Below are 10,583 nucleotides of genomic sequence, written 5' to 3'. Positions count from 1 at the left end.
CTGGAGATGCATAAATGTGCAAAAGTCTTCATTTCTTTACATTTTGCTTCCAAGGAGCCAGGCTTTTTTTGTTGTATTTTTAGTCAAAAGCAATAATTCTCCAGGCTTTCAAATAGAATAGTAATTAATCCAAATGTGAAATTATTGGCTCAAATCATTGACAGTATGTATAAACAACAGTTAGGACAGAGACACAACAGTGAGTGTCTACAGTCATCTTTAAAACACAGTGACGGCTTTGTCATGAGTGGGGACAGCATTTCATCCAGCAGTGTTGGAGATTTTATCAACATTAATGGAATTATGAATGCAGAAAAATAATTTCATATTATGATCCAAATCCCAATACTATGTGGACAGCACCTGACTGGCCAGAGCCTTTTTCAACATGACAATGAACCCCAAAACACTGACAGTACAATAATGACATAGCTGGAGAGAAAAAACATTTAATGGATCACCATCAGTCATGGATTGGCCTTCCCAAAGCCTGAACCTCAACTTATTAAAGCAGTGTGGGATCATCTTGACAGACAACAAAACAAAAGGCAGTCAACATCCAAAGAAGAGCTTTAATAGTTCCTCAAGAAGCCTGGAGAACTATTCCCGAAGACAACTTAAAACTTGCAAGAGTTCAGGCTGTGTTGATGAATAAATGTGGTCATACCAAAAAATTATTTTAGAGCTCATTAGAACTCTATTTTTGCCTCATACACAGTATTTGCACATGTTTCAATAAATGAATGTTTCTTTTTTGTGTATCAATTTCTTAAGCTATTCAAATCTATTCATACCTACAATGAATCTCTGACAGGTGTGTGTCAATAAATATTTGATATAAGCTAGTGCTATGCAAAGAACGCAAAAAACAACATGTAGTAGTGTGATCTAACCTAACCAAACTACAGAGGAAGTGTCTTAATGTATCTCTTTAATCAGTCATCATCAGACGGGATGCCTCACATCATCATCGTCTTGCAGTCATGTGGATCATGTGTAATGTGCAACATGTTCAGCAGGGGGTGCTAGCTGAACATGTGCATTGGCCTGACAACATTAAATCAGACGAAGAAGAATCCTAGCAAAACGAGGAGTAACGGCCTGACGCAGTTAGTTGTTGTTTGTATGAGTTCGCGTTACATACCCTGCGAAGTAATGGTTAACTGTCACGGATTTTGTATGCTCGGGGCCAGAGTTTCCATGCTGTCATTCAAGGTCGGTGCTTTGGTTGCAGGTAGCAGATAGAGGCGTTCCTAGCCGCTCTGCTAGCTCGGTTTGTGGTATTTTGTTTGAGAGGAATGCAACGGCCGCCGAGCTGCACTTCTGTCTAGCTTCCTGGATAATGAACTTCGCTTTTTATGACTAAATAGAGTTAACTCCTGTTTGCTAACTGATATAAATTATTTTAAAATATGGCGAACTTTGTAAAGACGTTTGTGCAGATATGTAATTATCTACAGGACCCAGAACTTGTAGCAAGGTTTCAACATTTCTGCGGCGTTGAAGGAACATTTCCGGATGCACCGAAAGCACCGGACAGCGGGGTGTCTGAGCCGGACCGTCCGGGGCTGAGGAAGCGGGTCCAGCAAGGTGCAAAGAGCTCAGATGCAGGTGTTGGAAATGGAGCAGCCGGAGATGGTCCCACGCCGCAAGTTAACGGGATGCTGGGAGACGACACCACCGGGCCCGATAGCTCATCAGCAGCAGCAGACTCAGAAACCACCATAGCAAAACCCCTCCGGAGGAACTCACTGACCGGAGATACTGGTCAGGAGTTCCTGATCCACAACAAGTTTTTGTTCTACCTGTTCACGTTTGGCACTGAGCTGGGCAACGAGATGTTCTTCATCATCTTCTTCCCCTTCGTCTTATGGAACATCGACGCCCTGGTCAGCCGGAGACTCATCGTGGTCTGGGCCTGGAACCTGTTCGTGGGACAGTCCACCAAGGACATGATCCGCTGGTCCCGACCGGCCTCTCCTCCTGTGGTAAAGGTGGAGGTCTTCTACAATTCCGAGTACAGCATGCCATCCACGCACGCCATGACGGGCACGGCCCTGCCTTTCTGTCTCTTCATGCTGACCTACGGACGGTGGCAGGTGAGCATATGTACACAGTCCAGGTGCTTTAATCGGATTAAAAAAGTGTAATAAATATATATGTCTGTGAAGGTTCTCAGTCATCCAGGTCATCGTAGTCAAAGGAGCTTGCAAAGAAAAGCGTCTGGACTTCTTTAAGTTGCTTGAAGACGTTTCACCTCTCATCCGAGAAGCTTGACTAATAAATATATAGCTAGACAGACCCCAGAAGAAAAAAAAAACCAACTAAATTACAGTGTCCAGTAGAAGTTTTTCCCCACTGACCTCTAGGCGACTAGATCAGAGCTTCACTGGCTCAGTTTGTCTGTAGCAGCAGTTTGATATTTTACTATTATAAGATATGCAATTAAAAAAAAAAAACAAACCAAAAAACTTTTTGTTTGATTTGTTAGAGTTTGACAGTGGACACAACCCCAAAGATCTTTGTCTCCAGCGGGGGTATTTTCTGTCCCAGAATGGACAATTAGGGAGTTGAATGTTTCATTGTGCATGGTGGTCAGCATGATCAATCCAAATAAAACTATGATTACTGTAGTTAAAGTTGTAGAGAGACTCCAGTACTCTCCGACTGTCTGTGGAAAAACAGAGATCCCACTTGTCCCAGTTTCATAGCAGAGTGTTCAAGGCACAATCCACACAATGGCTTTCCTCTGGACAGGAACAGGCCTGAACAGGATGCATATGCTTTGTATGCACACTGTTACACCCCTAGAGTTTGAATCCCCAGTGTTGCTTTATGTTTTTACTACAAAGTGCTATTTGATACATCTGCTGGACCTGCAAAGTGGATCATCCTTTAAAATTATAATCATCTTTCAGAAAACTGAAATAGTAAGAGAGATTTCTATAGCTTATCAGAATTTATCATTTAAGACCAACACATAAGTCTGTATTCTGTTAAGGGGGAAATTATTGTTCAGCTATGGCAGCCTGTAAATAGTCAGTTGGCAGTTTTTTGGACTGCCTGTCTCTCTGCTGAAGAGTGTTTCTTGTCAGATTGGGCAGTGTAAAAAAATATGTGGTGCAACCGGTCTTAGGGCTACTCATGTTTGTGTTGTTGTCAGTCCACTAGCCAGCCGTGGAGAAGATTGAAGCTATAACATACAAAGAGCTGAAGTGAAACTAAATGTTAAAAACAATTTAAAAAAATGTCCACTGCAGCCACTGCCTGTATGTTTTATACTGTATTTTTGTTTTCTTTGATGCTTTTTTCACACTTCTCACATTCCCGGTGAACTCTGAAGCACAGGGTCATCAACACTGATCACTGTGCAGTTGGGATTTTGGAGGACTGTACAAAAGGATGTTTGCATTTGCAGGTGCACTAGATGTTACTTTCAGCTGTATAGCAGAACTTTTTGGCTTAGAATAGACTTTTGTGATATGACTGCACACAGGTGACTGCTTGTTTAATCTGCATATATTCAAGGACATGAGTCTGTGTTGACTTAAAAAAAAAGTTAATATATTTTCCTGTTATTTTATTTGGACATTTGATAAACAAAAATGAATTTTAATCCAGTACAGGCCACTTATGAAACCTTGTTGTAAATTGCACTCTTAATGATTCTACTTTGCAAAGGCAACATTTTTATTTTTGGTTGCTCAAATATAAAATATGCGGGATATGCAAGAGAAATGCTGCGTAAGCATGCCTTTTAGCAGTTTCAGTTCTTTTTGTGTCAGGGTGACACTTGGTGAACTTTTTTATTTTGTAATATTTCAGCCATAAAAATGATTTCTAAAGGTTGCAGATGCTCATTTTGGAATATTTTCAGAGCATCTGTCAAATACTAGCTTGCTTTACTTTTACTGCGATCTCAATACAAAGCTTTTCCAATTTTTATGCTACTCAGTGAAACATGCTATCTTCAGAAATGATTTGTAAATGTGGAATTCCAGGTCAAGGCATGCTCTTTGAACACCATTGTAAATGCTTTTCTTCTTCATGTTGCCTTAGATTTCAAAGGTCTAGCTTTAACACAGGATATGAGGACACTTTGATAATTCACGGCACAGGTGGGCAGAGGTGCCAAGTTCCCAGATGGGGTCCAAATGTTTTCTTTTTTGTTTAGTTTTTTCTTTTCATGTAAACTTGACATTGAAAAGCGCAAACCAACAGAAAGCCCAGCATACACTATTTTGTGCAGGGCCCCTCGGTCTCAAAGAGCCGGCCAATCCGACTGAAGGACTGCCATTTAAATCCCAGTTAGTCTTCAGTGACCAGTCTTTAATGAAGAACAGCACAGCTTAGATCAAATCGTAACAAAAGCTGTAATATATCAAGCTTATGCTTTGATTTGTGCCCCTAACAAGACATTAAAGAAGTGGACTGACAGCTGGATTACAGAGGTTCACATAAGGAGAAAGAACCAAGCTGTGTTTTGTTTTTATTTAAATGAACAATATCACAATATCAGAGCAAGTGCAGGAAGCAATGAATGCGCTTTGGGAGGAGAAAGTGTCAAAGGTATCCTGTGATTGAGTCGGTTTTCTAGGAAAGTGGGCGGGGAAGTCCAGTTCGACCAGATCGAAGAACACAAAACATTTTTTTTCCAGCCTTCATGCTCCAAACAAAAGGGATCCACTGCCTGCATAGTCAGTTAAAATGGTTTGAACTTAAAACGCATCAATGAATACAGATAAACATGTGTCTAAAGCTGTGAATGGGTTATATTGAGTGATGAGAACTTTTAATCAATAAATGACCAAAAAAAGAAATGGACTCTGTCCCAAAATAGAGGTGGCAACAACTCTTAAATGCAACTTTGAGTAGTGAATTCATCATAAAACTACAGTTAATGCTTACCTAATCTTTTTTTTTGATTTGAAAGACCTCATTTTTTCACACCTGTCTTTCATTTGCCTCACTATGTTTTCCTTCACAGTGGTACAGTAAAACAAGCCTAAGTACACGAAGCAAACATAACAGGGGTCCATTATGTCTCTTCTTAAACTGTTATTTCTATTTTGTGGACACAGCAGAGACAAAAACAGGAGCTGCCTAAGAATTTGGCCTGTGTCGTTTCTTTGAGCAATGGCAGAGACAAAAGTAAGGAACAGAGAGGGAGAGGATATAAAAGGGGGGTTTGTGCCGAGAGATAAAAAGAATGGAAAGAGAGAGAAAGGAAGGTCAGCACCAGGGAGGAAGCGCTCAGTACCTGATTAAGTGTGTGTTGATGGTACACCTGCAACCAGGCCTTGAACTGAATGAATGTAGCTCTCTGAACTGCATGAACCTTCTTCCGTGTTAAGTTGCTGCAGTGTCAGGACTTCAGAGGAAGAGGTGAAAAATTTCAGAGAAGAAGGTTACAAAAGGTTTCAAAAGATAAGATATACGCCATAAAAGCTGTCATAGTATGGCGGGAGGGTTATCTAAATATATAGATGACAATTTGGCTGATAGCCAGTGTGGCTATTTGGTTTTAATTTTTGTTTTTTGGTGTTATTTATTATCCGTTTTGTGCCAGAGGTTTTATGAAAATAGCCCAGCTGGTGTAAAGACTTCCAGCTTTTCTTTGCACTATTTTTAAATCTTTAGCCAAAGCTAATATGGAACAAGAGATAATCATTGGCCACTGCCATTGGTAAATGGCTTCTTATTTGCTGATAGGCTGAGAGCCATCTCCAAGGCCAATATTTGCTAGAATTGATTGTTGGTTTTTCAGTCAGTCCAACTGATTGGTTCAGAGGATGAAGCAGCTAATTTTTTTTTTCGTCTTGCACCACGGTGAAGCTGACATTTGTGGTTCTGAATTAAATATCTCAACAACTTTTTCCAGGAAATCTGTAACTCTTTCACGTCCACCCACGATAAATATTGATCAAGCTTAACTCGAATTTTCGCACACAGATAAAATCAGGTCGTAGTTTACTCTACCAATAGTTTAGTTTACATTTAGTTTACACAAGTGATGCCATTCTCAGCTGATAGTCGTGTCATGTTACTCAGGAAACGCTGAGTAAGGTGCTAATCATGGTAAACGGATGTCTCAACATTGCTGCAATTGTGAGCATGCTGATGTTAGCATTCAGCTTTTGATGCACTACTGTGACAAAGGGCAGACTAATGGAGACTCAGAGTTGTTTTCACAACACGTTTTCAGTGACCCTTGCATCAGTTTCAAATACAATATGCTTTAGGTTGCTGATCACAGCAGTTTTTAAAGCTGTGATTTCCACTGATGGTGAACATCCTGGGTAGCTTGGCTTTGTTCCAATTAAGACATCTTCTCAGCTTTTTTTTAATGCATTCTCTGTTTTCTCTTATAGTATCCTTTCCTCTTGGGCTTCTGTGTGGCTCTCAGCTGGAGTGTCCTGGTCTGTGTAAGCCGAGTCTACATGGGGATGCACTCCGTTCTGGTAAGCAGCTGCAGTTTTTAACCTGAAATTAAATGTTCTCAGTGGTGATCCTCATTCAGCATCTTTTACTTCCATTATAGCCTGCAGGCATTTGCCTTCTTATACTATAGTCTTAGTGTAGCCTCAATATGAAACTTTGGTAAGGCAAAATGCATTTCTGAGAACTTCCACTGTCACGATACCTGCTGCGAGTGGCGTGCATATCTCAGATATCACTTGCATGCATACTTAAAATTACTTTCGGTCCAACTGTTGCAGTGAGAGGAGCTGTCAGATGACTTTTAGTTGAAAACAAAACATTATTTTTCCAATTGTTAGTATCAAATTCATTTTTTTCTGATTACTTAATACATTTCCTGTTGCGTGTAGCAGTTAGAGGAAGTAAGTGCTTTTTTTTTCTTTTTTCTTTTTTTCTTTTTAATCTGCGTACCATACTGCTGGGTTTTGGAAACCTCTGATAAAAAACATCTCTTGGCCTTTGGTTAATGGTCTTTCAGGCTGGCTTTTTAGGGAAAAGGTAAAATTTATTGTAATTAGGGAAACCTTGGGAATTTGGAAAAAGAAATAATCCTGAGAAGGGTTTAGTAATAATTGTTATTACTTTTTCCTGGATTTATTTAAATATAATTTGAAGATGCAGTATTTTAGCATTTCTGCATTGTCACTAAAACACAATGCTAAGCCCATTAACAGATTTATAACATAAGTATGAAGTTGACATTTATAATTCATGGAACATGATGTTAACAGAGCCAATAAACAAATTAAAGTGCTGAGATTAGATTAGATACTGTGACCTGCAAACCTGTGACCTGGTAGCAGCTCTATGGAGATACTGCTTCCTCCAATGGTAACACCTGCTCATCTGTCAGCACCTCACCTGATCCTAACTGGACTTTTTTATGACTGTGGAGTAATCTGCAACTTAAAGGACATGTTTCATGGAGGAAAGTGTAATTGTAGCACCTCCTACAGGACAGGTAGCAGCAAAGCATTTTTTATTTGGTTGTTTATTGGATGTGTGTACTACTGTTACTTTAAAAAAAAAAAAAGTTTAATTGTTATTAAACATATATCATCAGCCCTAAATATGCTTTGTCAGCACTCTGTCTTTCCTTAAATGCTACCGAAACTGTCTTGCTGCTTTACAATGATTTATGTCCCTGTGTTTCAGGAGGTAATCACTGGCTTCCTGTACACCCTCCTTATTCTCGCCTTCTTCCAACCAATTCTGGGGAAGATTGACAACTACTACATGATGGGCAGCTACGCTCCACTTATGATTGTCATATCACATGTGGGCTTCGGACTTGTGGCTTTCTCTCTGGATTCGTGGAGCACCTCTCGGGGCGATACAGCTCAAGCTCTGGGCACTGGGGCAGGAGCTGCTTTAGCTTCCCACGTGAACTATCAGCTGGGCCTCCAGCTGGATCCTCCACTGTCATCGCTTCCTCTAACATTGCCATCACTCAGCGTTAGCTTGGTGTTGCGCTCCATGCTACGCTTCTTCATCGGAGTCGCCGTACTCCTCGTCACGAGGATGATTATGAAAGCAGTGACTATTCCTTTCTTATGCCGACTATTTGGGCTGCCCATGGACGATGTAAGACGGGCGAGACAGCAAATGAAAGTGGAGCTGCCGTATCGTTACATCGTCTACAGTGTTGTGGGTTTTAGTTGTGCGTGCTTTGTGCCTCTCCTCTTTAAGATCTTAGGTCTTGCCTAACTGTTGTGTGCAAACTGCCATGTCCTGTTGATATGGTGAACATGCTGCTTGTTTTGACACAAGGGAAGGCTCTGTTTCTGCATGATTAAGGGCGTTTTAAAGGATAAGTCCTATGGTATTATGTGTTTCCATTATCGTTAAATCCCATCAAAAGACTAGAATCGGTAATGAATCGATTGACAGTGCGGTGTGTATCCAGCCAGAGGGGTGTACTACAAAGTCATATTAATGGTTTAAAGTGCCGTGTCGAGCAGCTGAAAGTTTCAGAGGGCTCACTCAGCACTAAAATGATTAACTTGAATTAAAATGTTTATTTTATGGCTCTGGGATAAATCCCAAGATTAATCATTTTCTGCAGCATTAATCTCTTGTCATTTATGTTATCTTCATGCATCACCAATTTATCATCTGATAACATCTCTGATCGACTAGGCAACAGACATAGGGAACCTTTTGTGCAGAAGAAGAAGAGTCACGTGACCTGTGAAATGCCCTCTTTGTTAGCACTCAGAAAACCTCGCCTAACAGAGAACGATAAGAACCACTGTTGTCATATCTGTTATCTCCAATTGTGGTTTTAGGTTTTGTTGAGCCAGCAGAGGCAAAGAAAGCCTGGCTATGGGGAAATTTGTTTGTACTACACCCCTCAGCTGTGACGTTTCATTACCATGAGAACAACAGCTCACGTATGCAGTCATGCTGATACAGACAAAACCACAAGTATTAATTATTTATGAATAATTACTTGCTAAAAACTGCAAAACCCACTGGCTTAAGTTTATGAGCTGGCAGCCATGCTCTGGAGGAGTTTAAAAGTAATGTGTCTTTTGGTTTTGATCTTTTTGGGGGATTTGTTGAATTATTAAATGGATGGGATATCACCTGCCTTATCCTTTAAGATCCACCTGTGCTCAACACATTTAAGTGTTAACTGGAGCTACTTAAATATAAAGTACTGTAATGATGCTCATATTCATCATTGTGGAATCTATTGTTCAAATATAAATTTTTTTTCTTTTTTTTGGAGAGTTTGACTCTTTGAAATTAAACCAAAATATGAATCTGTAAATCAAAGCGATGAAAAATACTGTAAGTATTTAAGCTTCCAGGCTTCAGGACATTTAATGATCTGTATGTAAATACGGAGGACTCTTTACCTTTTAGTGGGTCGTATATGTCATCACTATTTTTCTACATTTCCATATTCAGCGTTGTCCTGTGTAACTTTGGCCCAAATTTAGGTTAAGTCGATTGATCGTAGAGAATTAATGAAAAACAATATTTTTGATAAATTATTTTATCATTGTATTTGATGAATGGTTGGATTGGGAAACAAAGGAATATATTATTCATACTTTATTGCTCTGAATGCCAGAGACGTTTCAGTTCTCCTTACTCTCGCAGTCTGCAAAACCTTAGACCCTAAAAGTTGTCTGATTGTTGTAACTGTTTGTAATTTCTTGTGTTGTTTTAATAATCAGTCCGAATATCAATGCCCGACTTATATCAGAACATGTAGGGCTATTTATAGATCTGCTATTTCCATCAGTTCTCCCTTTTTTTTTTTTTTTTTTTTCTCTTGTTGTCTGATACCTGTGTATATTTAAAACATTTGGAGACAATAAAAAATAAAATATTTTAAAAAGAAAAAAAGAGTATTTTATTTTGTTGTATTATAAATAAATTCAGGTGAAGCCACTCACAACATAGATGGGAGACCTGTCCACAATGTACCCCATCTCTCACCCAGTGATGGCCAAAACATGGATCTGGATAAGCGGTTAAGAAAATTGATGGAAACCATTTAGTGCATCTGGGATTTTTATGCTAGTGTGTTGTGTTTTTTAATATTGTAAATATTGTGGCCAAATGGACAAAAAAGAAGACATATGCACTTAGAGACTGTAAAATCTTAGATTTCTGCTGAAATTACTTTGAAGGCTCTCAAGACATCATCTCTCAGGAAAAATAATAAATAAATAAAAGAATTTCACCAAACGTGACTCTTGAACTTGTCATTCCACAATGGAAGCAATTTGTTTTTGTGCCATATTACAGTTATTTCATAATTAAATATTATTCCAGAAACATTAGAATTTTTAAGTTGCTTCTATGTTTATATAGTTAAATTATTTTAAAGACTGACTTGCAGCTACATCTTTTTATTTTCTTTATTTTTCTTTATTTTCATTTTTTTTTATTTTTCCATTCACCTGAGATGGTAGTGGAAAAGCATTTATATATGATTGTACATTATCTTTTAATTGTACATTACCTCTTTTTCAGCAAAAAGTGAATCTAAAAAACTTAAAGCAGGATGGAGTGTGATTAGGCTTTATTCCCACCTAGGTGTCCCTGTGAAGTATTTTTTGCTTTTTTCCAGGAATAAATGTTTT

General features: G+C 39.0%; 1 protein-coding gene across 1 annotated transcript; it reads left to right on the top strand.

The window, feature by feature from the left end:
* The first annotated feature begins 1,063 nt into the window (after nt 1–1,063).
* On the top strand, nt 1,064–9,840 carry LOC113006827 (sphingosine-1-phosphate phosphatase 1-like). Its single transcript, XM_026143021.2, has 3 exons — nt 1,064–2,099; nt 6,372–6,461; nt 7,636–9,840. The coding sequence occupies exons 1-3, from the start codon at nt 1,413–1,415 to the stop codon at nt 8,185–8,187; spliced, it is 1,329 nt and encodes a 442-aa protein (XP_025998806.1). The 5' UTR covers nt 1,064–1,412; the 3' UTR covers nt 8,188–9,840.
* Nucleotides 9,841–10,583: the final 743 nt, after the last annotated feature.

This window comes from Astatotilapia calliptera, chromosome 15 (genome assembly GCF_964374335.1).
Source record: "Astatotilapia calliptera chromosome 15, fAstCal68.1, whole genome shotgun sequence".
Classification (NCBI taxonomy): domain Eukaryota; kingdom Metazoa; phylum Chordata; class Actinopteri; order Cichliformes; family Cichlidae; genus Astatotilapia; species Astatotilapia calliptera.
The sequence above is the reverse complement of the archived record's forward strand: the minus strand, read 5'-3'. Positions and strand labels throughout refer to the sequence as shown.